At 39.4% G+C, this 16524-nt stretch overlaps 1 protein-coding gene across 2 annotated transcripts in view; it reads left to right on the plus strand.

Moving 5' to 3' along the window:
* The window catches only part of TRAPPC8 (trafficking protein particle complex subunit 8), a gene marked incomplete at both ends in the record, with an annotated part of 107634 nt that overhangs the window by 59466 nt on the left and 31644 nt on the right, over window positions 1-16524 (plus strand). For both annotated transcript variants that reach the window (XM_080714382.1, XM_080714383.1), the window contains 7 exons: window positions 318-426; window positions 2729-2923; window positions 3328-3458; window positions 5175-5249; window positions 5941-6067; window positions 8869-9023; window positions 15193-15635. In XM_080714382.1, coding sequence (XP_080570508.1) covers window positions 318-426; window positions 2729-2923; window positions 3328-3458; window positions 5175-5249; window positions 5941-6067; window positions 8869-9023; window positions 15193-15635 — 1235 coding nt within the window. The remainder of the gene's footprint in view (window positions 1-317; window positions 427-2728; window positions 2924-3327; window positions 3459-5174; window positions 5250-5940; window positions 6068-8868; window positions 9024-15192; window positions 15636-16524) is intronic.

Consider the following 16524-nt stretch of genomic DNA (forward strand, 5'->3'; position numbering starts at 1 on the left):
TTTGGCAGACAGGATGCAACAATGAAACATACAAAGCAAAATGGATACCAAAATAACTTGGAAATTTGACATAGAGCGAGCTAACTAGATGAATAACCTTAGGAAGTTTATTTGGAGGCAGAATAAAAGATCTAAAGTTGTCCAATTGCAAAATTTTATAACTCTTAATACATTAAATAGAACTAGCAATTAGATGTCTAATATTCTTTGTAAACTTGTTTTTGATACTTTCTATATTTAAAAATGAGGACTCATATATGAAGAAAATGTAGTATACTTAAATACTGTTCTTTTTTATATATATATATTTCTTCCAGAATGTAAGTGAGCTATCACCAGATGGTCCTTTACCACAGCTTCCTTTACCATATATTAACAGTTCAGCAACACGGGTTTTCTTTGGCCATGATAGACGACCAGCAGATGGTTAGTAAAAAGTTTTTATTTCTTTTGTCTAAGTTACCTACTGACTGTATTTTAAAAGTTTTCTCCCTATATTTAAGAAATGATTTATAGTTGAATATTTGAAAATAACTTTATTTCTTTATTGTCCTATCATCTGAAAATAACAACTACTTCATTGTTTTTCCTTCAAGCCTTAAAAACTAAAAACAATGAGGTTATAATAGTTTTTCCCATGTAAGAGAAAGAATGCTCATGTTACAATTTTGGTAAACATTTTACATGTTTATAAAATAATACATTCAGTACATACATATAAAATATATTAAAATACCTTTAAGTACTTACACATATATAAAATACTTTAACAAAAATTTTTAAAAATTATGTTTATGACAAACTTTGTTTTTTGTTTTTAATTTATGTTTTTTTTGTGTGTGTGTGGTATTGAGGATTGAACCCAGGAGCATTCTACTTCCAGGTTATACCTCCAGCTCCTATTTTATTTCTTATTTGGATGCAGAGGGCCTCACTAAGTTGCTGAGGCTGTTAAGCTTGTGATCCTTCTCTTGGCCTCTTCAAGTATTGGTATTACAAGTGTGTACCACCACCCCTGGCTTACTTTTTTTTGGTGCTAGGGATTGAACTCAGGGACGTTCTACTTCTGAACTATATCTCCAGCCCTATTTTATTTCTTATTTGGAAGCAGGATCTGCTAAGTTGCTGAGGGCTTTGCTAACTTGCTGAGGCTGTCCTTGAACCTGGTGATCCTACTGTCTCAGCCTGCCAAGTACTGGTATTAGGGGCATGTACCACCATGCCCAGCTGGCAACATTGTTTTTAATAGAAAGAAAATTAACTAAAATTTATAATGGGGGCACCAAGTAATGTGTTTATGTCACTGTCAACATGATTTTACATTATGATATAACACTATAATGCATGAATAAAAGCACATTATAAAAAAAGCAAAACAGAAATCAATAATAGCTTAGAATAAATTGATGTATATATATATTCAAATCATGGATTTTTGCTGCAGGACAAGAATGTACTAATTCTGCATGTTTCAATATGGATATGACAGTGAGTGAAAATATTCATTTAGTATAAACTTGAAATGTTTAAACCAGTTGTATGCATTTTTAAATGTATATATTCATGTGGTAGAATTTAAAAAAACAAAAACACAGAGTATTAAGATAGAATTCAAGCTGGATGTGATGGTGCATGCCTGCAGTGCCAGTACTTGGGAGGCTGAGACAGGAGGAACACAGGTTTGAGGACAGCCTCAGTAAGTAATGAGGCTCTCATCAACTTAGTGAGACCCTGTTTCCAAATAAAAATTTAAAAAAATTGGCTGAGAGTATAGAATGCCTCTGAGTTCAGTCCCTAGTTGTACCCAAAAAAAAAAAAAAAAAAAAAAAATGATAGACTTCAGCTTGAGAATAGCTCTGGGAAGAAGTGATGCCATTGGGGGCAAGGAGTGATGAAACAACATAACGTTAATGTTCATTTTATCAAAATTTTCAGCCTGGGCAAGGTACCACCAAAAAAGCAGAGTCATGTGATAAAAGTTGGCATTTCTTAAGTATCAGGGTGTAAATACATTATTCTCCATGTCTTTTCTCTGTGTTTGAAACTTTTTATATTAAAATTGTTTGTGGAAGCCAAGCAAAATACTTCTTTCAGGGTCAGAAGGAAAAGAATATCAATATTACAAGCAAAGTTTCATTTAGGCTATGATTAGTAAGGATATTTTTTGCTGAGAGTATTAGAAATAGGCAAGAGTGCATGTGTATGTATATATTTGGTTATCTCTGATTCTTACTTAAAATATATTTGGTGTGTGTGTTACGGGGATTGAACCCAGGAGCATTCTACCTCAAGACTATACCCTAGCCCTATTTTATTTTTTATTTTGAAATAGAGTTTTACAGCCAGGTATGGTGGCTCACATTTGTAATCCCAGTGCTTGGGGAGCTAAGACAGGAGGATCACAGATCTGAGGTCAGCCTCAGCAAGTAGTGAGACTCATGAACCTAGTGAGACCCTGCTTCAAAATAAAAGTAAAATAGGGCTGGGGATGTATCTCAAGGTAGAATGCCCCTGAGTTAAAGCAAACAAATAAGGCCTTGTTTAGTTTTTAAGGGCTTTGCTAAGTTGTGAGGCTGTCCTCAAACCTATGATGATCTTTCTGTCTCGGGCTCATAATTGTTGGCACATGTGTAGGCATGTGCCACCACCCTTGGCCAAAAATTTGTTTTGAGGACATTGATAAACATGTAGTTCATAAACATGCATTTAATTCGACACTTATTTTTAGGCGAAAAGCAGGCAGCTACTCATATAAGTCTTGATCAAGAATATGACTCTGAATCCTCTCAGCAGTGGCGAGAACTTGAAGAACAAGTTGTAGCTGTGGTTAACAAAGGAATAATTCCATCCAATTTCCATCCTACGCAGTACTGTTTGAACAGTTACTCGGATAATTCCAGATTTCCACTTGCAGTTGTTGAAGGTGATGTTTGAATTTTTATTTATGACTTTTTGTTTGTTTTACTTACAGCAGATTCAAGATAATTTACTATATGCCATATATTTACTGGAGGCTGCGGATACAACGATAAATTAGGAACTTATAATTTACTGAGCTGCATTTATAAAACCAGTCAGTGGGAATGCTAATATCGTACATGCAGTGCAATGAGGGAATGTGAGAAGAAGTGACATTCTCTAGTACAGTGAAATCAGGGAAATCTTTTGGAAGTTTAAAATGGAATCCTGTATAAATGGACCTTTATAATGTGGTAACAGTTTGGGCAGAAGTGCAGCACTATGAAAGCAAACTTTGTTTAGAGTTTTAAAGCTGAGGGTGAGGTATGAGGTTTATTGAAGTCATTAATGTAGGCCTCTCTTTTATAGAACCAATTACAGTGGAAGTGGCTTTTAGAAACCCTTTGAAGGTTCCACTTTTACTGACTGATCTGTCATTGCTCTGGAAGTTTCAACCTAAAGATGTCTGTGGAAAGGATAATGAAGAAGTTAAAGAACTAGTAAGTTATTAAAAGGTATTTGTAATAAGCATGTTTCAGATATAGTCCAACAAATCCTATAATGAATCTGCTTTTATTCAGTAAATTATTCTTTTTGCTCATTTTTTCTTAGTTTTGAAATTTATATGCTTAGTGTTGAAAATTGAGCATGCAGAAATACATGAGGTATAAAAGTAAAACTGTCTCCCTAATAGTTAGAAATACCTACTGTAACATTTTGCTTTCTTTTCAGTCATTTCCATTTATATGTTTTTTGTTCTTATTTGGGATTTTCTCATACTGTGTTTGTTACTTTTTTAATCTATATTGTTTAATGTACATTTTCTGATATTGAAACATCTCAGTCTCTCTTTTTACATAATTCATCCTATGAAAGATTCATAAACTATTCTACTGTCATTGGTATTTGTTTGAGAGTTCTCCATTTGCTTACTATCACAATAATTCTGTGGTAATTTTTATCTTTTTTGTGTGGTACTGGGGATTGATCCCAGGGGTATTTTACCTCTGAAATACACCCCCAGCCCTACTTTATTTTTGTTTTGAAACAGTCTCACTAGGTTGATGAAAGTCTTACTATTTCCTCCAACCCTGCAGGCCTCCCAAGTACTAGAATTAGAAGCATGCGTCACCATACTGGCTTTTATTTATTTATTTATTTATTTATTTATTTATTTATTTATTTATTTATTTATTTTGGTGGTACAGGGGTTCCTGGAAACCCTTCTACCTCCGAGCTACACTCCCAGACCTATTTTTTATATTTTATTTGGAAACAGGGTCTCTTAAGCCAGTGAGGCTGGCTTTGAACCTGTGTGATCCTCCTGTCTCTGCCTCTCAAGCGCGGGGATTACAGGCATGGGCCACCACGCCCGGCTCGTTTATTTTTTTAAAGTTGTGATGCTGGGGATTGAACTCAGGGCCTCACTCAGGCAAGTTAAGTTACTCTAGTCCCTGTGGTGGATATTTTTGTGCATAACTTTTTAGTCTTCAGATTATTTTTAAAGGAAGATTCTTGGGTATAAAGTTATGAGATTTTAGGGAATAAATAAATCCTCTTTTGGTTTTATAAAAGGTCATTCATACCAATTAGCTTCTCATGGAGTATGTGGACTTTGAGTGTCTTGTGTTTGCAACATTAAGCAACTAGCACTTAATATTAACATTAATGTTAAGCACTTGTGAGCCGATTACCTATTTTTTGCTCTGACCAGACACATTGTCTTCAAGGATGGTTTGAAGAGAGCAGGTATTTCTTTCTCCCACTGTTCTTACTGTCCACCTTTTTTTCCTATATCATGCCTAGGCTGCCATCTGCCTTTTCTAAATAGAATTGGCCAGTTTGGAGAAAGAGGCTGGTTGGAGTGAAAAAAATGGAGAAATTTGCTTATTGCAATATTGAATTATCATTTTGACCATTGTTGAATATGAGCAGCTAAACTTTGTTTCTTGGTTGCAGCATCCTTGAATAGATCGGTAATCCTCTTTAGTTGGGGTAGACTGAACAAAGTAAAAAATACATTATCAAGTACCTATCACACCATGACTCCACTCCAGGGATGGAAATAAACACTTTGCACAGAGCTTAGCACTTAGTAAGAACCTAGAAATTTTAACTTCAGTGTTCTTGTTTTTTGTATTGGTATATAAGAATGTTAGTAATCTGACATTGTATTCATTAGAATATATATATTTAAAAAATATTTTATCTTTTAGGTTACAAGTGAACCTGAAATGATTGGAAGTGAAGTTATATCAGAATTCTTAATTAATAGTGAAGAATCTAAAGTGGTAATTGTTTTATCATTTTTCTGTTTAAGGCTTTCATAAAAGTAAGCTGAAAATAAATTTTAAAATCAGCTTTATTTAGCTATTTTCTAGGTGTTTTTTTTTTTTTTTTTTTTTTTTTTGCGGGTCTGGGGATGGAACTCAAGGACACCCCCTGCTCTATTTTTAATTCTTTATTTTGAAACAGGGTCTCACTAAGTTACGGAGGGCCTCACTAAGTAGCTGAGGCTATCCATAAATTGTGATCCTCCAGTCTCAGCCTCCCAAATACTGGGATTTCAAATGCACGCCACCATGCTCGGCCTTATTTTCTAGGTTTTTAAGAACTAAAATTTGAAAGATTAAACTGAAATTGCCAAGGAAGAAATTGGCGGAAAAAGTAGGTTAATAATAGTCTTTGATTTAATTTCTTGAGAGACTTGGTGAAAAGTTTTCACTTTCTTGTTGATGTCAGTGTGATAATCATGATATTTAGTAGAAAAGAATATTTTGATTTTTAATAAAATTTTTGAGGATCTAGGCCTATAATAATTGTATTTAGATATATTCTTTTAAAGAAGATACTTTTCAGTAAGAACAGTTTACATTTTAAAAGTTTAAATCATGAGTTTATATTTCTGTAACATTCATAATTTAGGTATTTCAGTATTTAAGGTATGAAAACATAATAAGAGTGACTTAAATGTCTCCACAGGCAAGACTAAAGCTCTTTCCCCATCACATAGGGGAGCTGCATATTCTGGGAGTTGTTTATAATCTTGGTACTATTCAGGGCTTCATGACAGTAGATGGCATTGGTGCTCTTCCTGGATGTCACACAGGTAAAGCTATAATATTGCTAAACAATTAGAAAACTAATTCTTAAATCATTCCCTAGTGTAAATTAAATGGAAATGATATACTTTCTAAATAGGTCTAATGTGCCTTTAGATACAAGCATTTAGGCAGATGTAAAAATAACTAATTTAGATTATTTTAACCTCTTCATAGCTTCAAAAATAAATAATTTTATACTGTTCTGATATATTTTCTTTTGATAATTCTTGGGTTCTACCGTATATATATTTTTTTCTTTACTGATCCAAATTTAGTAAATTCTAATCAAATAAAATCTAACCACTTATTGAAGTGGCTGCTGACAATAAAAAAAATCACCTTAGCATATTCTATTTTTTGACTATTTCCTTTTTATAAAACATGACACAAATTAAAAATCATTATTGTCAGAATCATTGAACACTTGAAATTCTGTCATCTATCAGAAGGAGTGGGTTTTAGTGTTTATATGACATTCTTGGTGCCTTATATAGTATGTTTTATAAATTTTTAAAGGTTAAAAGCATAAATATACATATTTACCATTGATTGATTGATTGATTGTTTTTTGTGGTACCGGGGATGGAACACAGGGGCATTCTATCTACAAGCTATACCCCGAGCCCTATTTTTTATTCTTTATTTTGAAACAGGGTCTCACTAAATTGCATAGGGCCTCACTAAGTAGCTGAGGCTGGCTGTTAACACTGTCTCAGTCTCCCAAGTACTGGGACTAAAAGTGTGTGCCACCACGCCCAGCTTAGTTTGAGATTAAAAAAAATGCAGGGAGCCATTCAGGATCTAATATTACCTTCTAATTACCATGTGTACTTATTTTGAGTTTCGGTTGGAAAGATGTTAGGGAGGGAGTTTACCATAAAACTTACTTCCAGCCCTTCATGTTAATAATTTAGTGCCGTATTTTTATTATTATTATTATTTATTATTATTATTATTATTATTATTATTATTATTATAGTTTTTCTCTTTTGTTGGTACTGGGGTTCCTGGAAGCCCTTCTACCTTCGGGCTACACTCCCAGACCTATTTTTTTATATTTTTTTAATTTGGAAACAGGGTCTCTTAAGCCAATGAGGCTGGCTCTGAACCAGCAATCTTCCTGTCTCCGCCTCCCAAGTGCGGGGATTACAAGCATGCGCTACCATGCCCGGCAGTGCCTTACTTTTAAATTTTTATTGGTGTATTATAACTTTATAACTAGTAGGATTCATTGTGATATCTTTGTACATGCCCGTGACATAATTTTATGTTTTTTTTGCCCATTACCTCCCCTTTCTCTCATCTTTTTCCTCTCTTCTACCCTGTCCTCTCCTTTACTCCCTTCTATATTCATTAACTTCTACAGATGTGTCTTATTTATAATAAATTACACTGACTAGTCCTTGTGAATTTAGCATTTATAAAAGATTATTATTACGGTTGTTATTGTTATTATTTTGGTGGTACTGGGAATTGAAGCCAGGGACATTCTTCTTCCGAGTTACACCCCAGCCTTTTTTTTTTCTTTTTTTGGGGAATAGGTTCTCTCTAGGTTGCTGAGAGGCTCATTAAGTTGCTCAGGGTATTATATAACCTGCAATCCTCCTGTCTTAGCCTCCCATTTACTGGGATTACAAGTGTGAGCCACCATGCCCAGCAAAATTGATTATTAATACTGGGAAATCTGAAACACTTGAAAAACTTTGTTCTTTCATTTTAATATTTCTGTTTCCTATTTATCTAAGATAGTTCAATACAAATTTTTTTAAAGTAAACAGAAGTAGAATGAATCCATAAATTTTTAAAAACCATAAAATTTACACTAAAGTTGAGTATGGTATTCTGCATTTTAGTACTATATTTCTATTTCTTGTTTAACATGTACCAGACAATGTTCATTTGTAAATAATCCTGCTAATTTACTGTATTTTAAAAGCAAGATAACCAGGTGTTAAGAACTTTTAGAAACTTTTTTCCTACTTGTGCATAATTAGTATCTTAATCTAGTACCACAGAGTTACAGTTGCCAATAAAATGTTAATTTTTTAACATACCAAGTATATGTATGAATATCCTTTTATATTATATTTTAAGATAGTGTGTGTGGGAAGAGACTATGAATTGACTAAACAAATCCCATTTTATTTGTAGTTTTTATGATGTTTTGGTATAATTTATTATGTAAAACACTAGTAGTGATCTGGGTCAGGTGAAATGTGGGCAGTGTTACATTATGTATCCATTCTGGAACCGTTATAGTGACCTTTAGCACATTTAAGGCTTTGAATATATCTGCAGGTAAGATTGAGTTGTATACCCTAGCTTTATTTGCATATACAGTTATTTCATGAAAGCCCTTGGGAAAAATCTCATGTGTTAAATATGTTAAAAGAAGGCCAGCACAATGGTGGTGCACACTTGTAATCCTAATACTTGGGAAGCTAAGACAGGAGGATCACAGGTTTGAGGCCAGCCTCAGCTACTTATTGAGGCCCTCTGCCACTTAATGAGACTGAGTTTCAAAATAAAGAATATAAAATAGGGCTAGAAGTGTTGCTCTGAGGTAGAATGCACCTTGGTTCAATTCCCAGTCCTGAAAAAAAAAAAAAGGAAAATGAGAATTATACAGCATACTATAGGTGATAATAAATATGGAATTAAAATATACTTAATTTTTTGTTAACCAGTAATTATATAGCTTTTTTTAAGCAATTACCTGAAACTTATAATATTCTTAAATTCAAATTAGATTGTTGTCAGTTAATATACCAAATTATTTTAGAGCATTGATTGTTTTTTATTACAGGAAAACATTCTTTGAGTATGTCAGTTCGAGGAAGACAGGATTTAGAAATTCAAGGTCCTCGACTTAACAACACAAAAGAAGAGAAAACATCTATTAAATATGGTCCTGACCGACGTTTAGATCCTATAATTACTGAAGAAATGCCACTATTAGAGGTATTCTACTTAAAATTTCTTGGATTTAATTGACCTAGCCTGTTGGTATTTATATAAATTAATTTTATTTTATTTATTTATTTTTTTCAAAATTAAATTTTAATATTTTATTTATTTTTTTCAAAATTAAATTTTAATATTTTATTTATTTATTTTTTATTGGTGCATTGTAATCATATAGCACATTGGAATACAAGACTTGAGAGGATATATAAGCACACATCATCCAATTAGCCCTCATCCAGCCCCCATCCCATTCCCTCCCCCTCCCTCGATCCCATGCTTGTTTGGTGATTAACTTTGATACATATGTTTATATACCTCCTGCGTTTTAAAGAGGCTCCATCCTCCCCTATTCCATACCTTCTGATTGATCACCTTAATTGCTTCACTATAGGGCCCTTTCTATAGCTCGACCTCTTCCTGTTGCCCCTTTCCTCCTAGTTTTTGCTGATTAGGGGAAGCATCTGATTTTTATTATCTGCGATATTTCTCTGTGCATGCTGTGTTGCAAATACCAACCCCACTCTTGACGGCCCCAGTAGTGGCCTGGCTACCCGTTGGACTGATCCGGACCTCACTGGCTCAAGCAGTGGCCTTGCCTCAAGGGAGGCCCCGATTCTGGTCTCGCTGGCCCCGACACCAGCCTCAGCTGGCTCTGATCCCGGCCTCAGAGGCCCCAGTAGTGGCCTTGCCTCACTGCAGCCTCCGATGCCGGCCATTGGCCCGGCACCGGCCTAACCCCTCCGTAGGCTCCAGTCCCGGCCTCGGAGGCCTCAGCAGCGGCCTTGCCTCACGGAAGGCTCTGATGCTGGCCATCAGCCCCGGCACCGGCCTAACCCCTTGGCAGGCTTCGATCCCGGCCTCGGAGGCCCCAGCACCGGCCTTGCCTCACGGTAGGCTCCGATGCCGGCCATTGGCCCCGGCACCGGCCTAACCCCTCAGCAGGCTCTGATCCCGGCCTCGGAGGCCCCAGCACCGGCCTTGCCTCACAGCAGGCTCCGATCCCAGCCACGCTGACCCCGATCCCAGCCACGCTGGCCCCGATCCCAGCCACGCTGGCCCTGGTACTGGCCTAACCCCTCAGCAGGCTCTGATCTCGGCCTCAGAGGCCCCAGCACCCGCCTTGCCTCACAGCAGGCTGTGATGTCAGCCTCGCTGGCCCCAGCAGCGGTCTAACCCCTCGGCAGGCTCCGATCCTGGCCTTGGAGGCCACAGTAGCAGCCTTGCCTCACAGAAGGCTCCGATGCTGACTGCTGGCCCCGTGACCGGCCTAACCCCTCGGCAGGCTCCGATCCCAGTCTTGGAGGCCCCAGCACTAGCCTTGCCTCACGGCAGGCTCCGATGCCAGCCATTGCCCCCGGCACCGGCCTAACCCCTTGTCAGGCTCTTATCCTGGCCTCGGAGGCCCCAGCACTGGCCTTGCCTCACGGCAGACTCCGATGCTGGCCACAGGCCCCGGCATTGGCCTAACCCCTTGGGAGGCTCCGATCCCAGCCTCAGAGGCCCTCGCACCAGCCTTGCCTCACGGCAGGCTCTGATGCTGGCTGCTGGCCCCGGCATTGGCCTAACCCCTTGGCAGGCTTCTATCCCGGCCTCGGAGGCCCCAGCACTGGCCTTGCCTCACAGCAGACTCCGATGCTGGCCACAGGCCCCGACATTGGCCTAACCCCTTGGGAGGCTCCGATCCCAGCCTCAGAGGCCCTGGCACCGGCCTTGCCTCAGGGCAGGCTCTGATGCTGGCTGCTGGCCCCGCATTGGCCTAACCCCTTGGCAGGCTCCGATCCCAGCCTCGGAGGCCCTAGCACCGGCCTTGCCTCACGGAAGGCTCTGATGCTGGCCATTGGCCCCAGCACCGGCCTAACCCCTCGGCAGGCTCTGATGCCGGCCATTGGCCCCGGCATTGGCCTAACCTGTTGGGAGGCTCTTATTCTGGTCTTGGAGGCCCCAGCACAGGCCTTGCCTCACAGCAGGCTCCGATGCCGGCTTCGCTGGCCCCAGCACCGGCTTAACCCCTTGGCAGGCTCCGATCCTGGCCTCGGAGGCCCCAGCACCGGCCTTGCCTCATGGTGAGCTCCGATCCTGGCATTGCTGGCCCCGGCACCGGCCTAACCCCTCGGCAGGCTCTGATCCTGGCCTCGGAGGCTCCAGCACCGGCCTTGCCTCAAGGCAGGCTCCAATCCCAGCTTTGCTGTGTCCGTCGCCGGCCTCACCCCTCGGCAGGCTCCAATCCGAGCACCCTCTTCGCCCAACCAATTGTCCCACATTCTCACAGATGCGTGGTGGTAGCATTCTGCCTCTGGGGATATTATTTCAAAGGTTCCAGGTGTAATGCATCAGTTCTCTGCCTCCCCTGAGTACTGGCCACTGCCATTGCCACTGCCTCCACCATTTCAAATCTTTCCCAAGCTCTTTTTCCACTCTGAATGTTGTCCAGTATTCCTAAGCGTGCGTGACGGTAGCATTCGACATTTGGTGTAATTTCTCCAAAAAAATAAGGTTGGTAGGCTCCGATTTCTGCTTCTCCTTGAATACAAGTCTCCACCACCATCGCGGAGACTGCTTTCAACACCGCCTTTCTCCTTGGTCTCCGCTAAACTCTCTCCTTACAGGTGATGTCCAAGATTCTTAACAGTATAGAGAAACAGCAGTCCTCCTTCACGGGGAATTTTTCCATAAGTTCCAGTACATTTGGATAAGTTTTGTCTGCATCTCCAGTATCCTGGCATCCGCTGCGGCCTTCTTAACCCCTCTCCGATATTTTTCTTCTTCTTTTTTTTTTTTTCCAATAATAGAAGACAGCATGTGTTGTTTGAGAAGATAGTGGTATCAGGCACTCGGTAGCACTGTGACCCGGTCCTGGTTTCCCCATGCGTCCAGCGTGCTCCGCATTACTCCGCCTGGGGCCCAGAGTCCCGCCACCTGGGCCCCGGCTGGCGTGCCCCGTGCAGCCCCTGCCCGTGACTCAGGGTCTTGCTGGGCCTGGTTTGTCCAGGGGTCTGGCATGCTACTCGCAGTCTGGCCCAGGGCCCAGAGTCCTGTGACCCGGGCCCCGGCTGGCGTGCCCTGCGCAACCCCTGCCCGGGACCCCTAAATTAATTTTAGATTTTGAGGTTATTAATATTACATTTAACTGTACTTTTAAATTGTTGTTAAACTAGCGTTAAAGAAATCTATTTCATGCCTGTGACCCGAGTACTTGGAAGGCCTAGTCAGAAGGATTACAGGTTAAAGGCCAGCCAGCCTTGTCAACATAGTGAGACCGTATTTCACAATAAAAAATAAAATGAGGCTAGAAGTGTAGCTTGGAGTTAGGATGCCCCTAAATTCAATCCTTAGTGTCATACTTAAAAATCAGTTTCACAAAGGTAAGCAATTATGTGAATTGGCATCAAGTCATAGGCAGGTTATAAAATATATTCTCAAAATGGAAATTAGGAAGACACTTTTAACAAAACAAATCACTTTGGTTATTAAAATCAATTGTATTTTTGTAATTTATAAAAATAATATGTGAATCGATGCTTGTTAAATATTTAACCAGTGTTGAAGCACATGAATAAAAGTCAATATTCCCCACCCTATCCTGGTAGGTATAGAAAGAGAAAGTGTATTATTTAGTAGAAGGACATTGAAATATCTCAAAGGAAACTAAAGTAGTATAAAACAGTTGGCATTACATTTAAAACTATACTTGAAGCGACTTGTAGCCTCAGAGAAGTTAGGAGCAAAGGTTTCTAAGAAACATTTAGAAGAATTGCTTTTGATATGACCTTAATTCATTAATTTCTAGTTTTTGTGCCATTTCAAATTTCAAGTTTCTGGAAGAGAAATCTAGGCTACCATATATCAGGCTATCTATTGGAGAGGCCAACCAAAGGCAGATTCCTCTCCTAGAAGTGAAAAATGTGGAGGCCTTTCCTTTACATCTTCAAGTTTACCTAGTAGAGGTGTTAGAGGTGCAGTAACTTACCTCCATAATTGCCAGTGATAGGACACTAAATTGGTGTTTGAAGTTTTCAGGCCCTTCTTGTGTGATTGTATATAGTTGGTGTGTGTGTGTGGGGGGGTACTGGGGGTGAAACCCAGGGGCTATACTGGGATATACTCCCAGACCTATTTTATACTTTATTTGGAAACAGGGTCTCACTAAGTTGCTGAGAGACTAAGTAGCTGAGGCTGGCTTTGAACCTGTTCAATCCTCCTGTCTCAGCCTCCCAAGTGCTGGGATTACAAGTGTGCGCCACCACGCCCAGCACAAATGGTTCTTTTAAAAAGTGCTTTTTAGATACCATACTGTTATGGATACAGTTTCTCTTCGTTGTGGTGGTGGTGGTGGTACTGGGGATGGAAGCCAGAGGCATTCTAGCATATCATTATGCCCCAGCCTGAGTTTCTTTTTTTTTTTTTCTTTTTTTTTTTTTTTTTTTTTTGCAGGTCTGAGAATGGAACCCAGGGGCATTTGCCCTCCAAGCATATCCCCTGCCCTATTTTTATTCTTTTTTTTTTTTTTTGTGGTTTTGGGGGTGGAACACAGAGTCTTTCTACCTCCAGTCTATACTCCCAGACCTATTTTATACTTTATCTGGAAACAGGGTCTCACTAAGTTGCTGAGAGCCTCACTAAGTAGCTGAGGCTGGCTTCGAACCTGTGTAATTCTCCTGTCTTGGCCTCCCAAGCATGGGGATTACAAGCGTGCGCCACCCCACCCGGCCTTATTCTTTTATTTTTGAAACAAGGTCTCACTAAGTTGTAGAGGGCCTCACTAAGTAGCTGAGGCTGGCCGCGAACCGCGATCCTACAGTTTCAGCCTCCCGAATGCTGAGATTACAAGAGTGAGCCACCACTCCTGGCTTGAGTTTATTTCTTATTCGGAAACAAGGTCTCACTAGGTTGATGAGAGTCTCACTACTTGCTGAGGCTGTCCTCAAACCTGTGATCTTCCTTAACATGTGTGTGCCACCATGCCTGGCTGAACAGAGTTTCTTCAGAGTGAGAATCTAAAGACAACTGTGAAATAATCTTAAGTACAATGTATACCTAGTTATTATCTGCAGATAAAACTCCTCCATTAGTAAGATTAAGTTTTGCCCCTCATGAGTTACCAAAAGCTTAAAACTGGAGCTTTTTGAATTTTAAAATTATAGATATGGGTCGGGCGTGGTAGCACACGCCTGTAATCCCTGCACTTGGGAGGCTGAGACAGGAGGATTGTGCAGGTTTGAAGCCAGCCGCGCTGGCTTAAGAGACCCTGTTTCCAAATTAAAAAAATATAAAAATAGGTCTGGGAGTATAGCCTATAGATAGAAGGGTTCCCAGGAACCCCAGTACCACCAAAAAAGGGAAAAAATTATGGATATGGAATTATGGATCAATTTTTTTCATCTCTTTTAAGGCCCATGATATATCTTTTCATCTTAAAATATAACTGAGCTGGGCATGGTAGCACACACTTGTAATCCCAGCGCTTGGAAGGCTGAGACAGGAGGATTGCCTAGGTTCGAAGCTAGCCTCAGCTACTTAGTGAGGCTCTCAGCAACTTAAGGAGACCCTGTTTCCAAATAAAGTATAAAATAGGTCTGGGAGTATAGCCTGGAGGTAGAAAAGCCCCAGGGTTCTAACCCGAGTACCAAAAAAAAAGTATAGCTGAGCTACTTTTAAAATTGACAGTGATAAGGATTATAAAACTGATTATTATTAATTTAATATAGCCAGTTTAAGTTACTTGTACCTTTTCTTGTCCATAATTTACAAAGTTGCAAAAGTTTTGACATCTTTGTCTTTTTGGTCACTGTGTCTTGTGATTTCTAAAATGGAATTAATTGCTAACGAACTATCAGAAAGAACTAATGCAATATTTGTAAACCTTTCATAAAGAAATACAGTATCTTAAAAGTGCTATTCATTAGAGGTTTAGTTTATTTTTTTATTTTTTATTTTTTTTGGTGGTACTGGGGATGGAACCCTTCTACCTCTGGGCTTCATCCCAGACCTATTTTATATTTTATTTGGAAATAGGGTCTCTTAAGCCAGCGAGGCTTGATTTGAACCTGCGTGATTCTCCTGTCTCCGCCATCCAAACACGGTGATTACAAGCGTGCGCCACCATGCCCAGCAAGGTTTAGAATTTTTAACAGATAATATAACAATATCTTTTCCTCCAATGCAGGTGTTCTTTATACATTTTCCTACAGGACTCCTTTGTGGAGAAATCCGAAAAGCATATGTAGAATTTGTCAATGTCAGCAAATGTCCTCTTACTGGATTGAAGGTTGTTTCTAAACGTCCAGAGTTCTTTACTTTTGGTGGTAATACTGCTGTTCTAACGCCACTGAGCCCTTCAGCTTCTGAAAACTGTAGTGCTTACAAGACTGTGGTGACAGAAGCTACCTGTGTGTGTGCAGCACTCGTATCCTCAGCATCTTCTCTAGACTTTGGCATGGGTGTAGGAAGCCAGCCAGAGGTGATTCCTGTTCCCCTTCCTGACATGGTTCTTCTACCTGGAGCTTCTGTCCAGCTACCAATGTGGCTGCGTGGGCCAGATGAAGAAGGTGTCCATGAAATTAACTTTTTGTTTTACTATGAAAGTGTTAAAAAGCAGCCTAAAATAAGGTGAGTATTATAACACTTTAAAAATGTTCCCTCTGTATTTAATGTGTACAACTTTGAATAAACATCTTAATATTTGTCAACATACATTATTGCTTATCAAGAAACGACCTTCCAAATTATGCATGACATTTATGTTTTTGAAATTCCCAAATATAACTAGATTTTAAGTTGCCAAAAGTGGAAAAATTAACTATATTAATCCTTTTAGTTGCCTTTATCTGTACATTTTGTGCTTCTTTGATATAACTAAGTACTGTGAATAAAATTATCACATAATAATGAAATTAACAGGTACCATATATTTAAATAAGATATTTGTAAATGGATCAATCTGTAATAGTCCTTCATTTTTCCTTCCCCTCCCTCCCTCCCTCCTAATATAAATACACGCGCGCACGCACGCACGCACACACACACACAAGATTGAACCTGGGGCATTCTCCTTCCAAGGGCCAAACCCACAAGCCTTTTTATTTTTTAGTTTTGAACAAGATCTTACTAGGTTGCTGAAAGTCCTGCCTACACTGCTGAGGCTCTCCTCAGACTTGAAATCCTGTGTTTCACTTTACAAGTGCTGAAATTACAGGTGTGCACCACCAAACTGGCTCAGTCATCTACTTGGAAGAAAATTATTTTGTTTTCTTTAGTTTCCCCCTGCCCAAAATATATGGGGAAACATGTATGTACACTCTTTTCAGAACCAAGGAATAGAGTAGTATTATAATGGGTGATCACTAAAGAAATCAAACCTAACTGGCTCCTCAGAATCTGGGGCCTATATATTATATTACACAGGAGAACGTTTTGTTTGTGATAATGCCATTGTTGTTGTTGTTGTTGTTGTTATAACTACTGCAGAATGAGCTATATCCTTAGTCCTATTTTTTAT

The sequence above is a fragment of the Muscardinus avellanarius genome (assembly GCF_963383645.1).
Source record: "Muscardinus avellanarius genome assembly, chromosome: 17".
NCBI lineage: Eukaryota > Metazoa > Chordata > Mammalia > Rodentia > Gliridae > Muscardinus > Muscardinus avellanarius.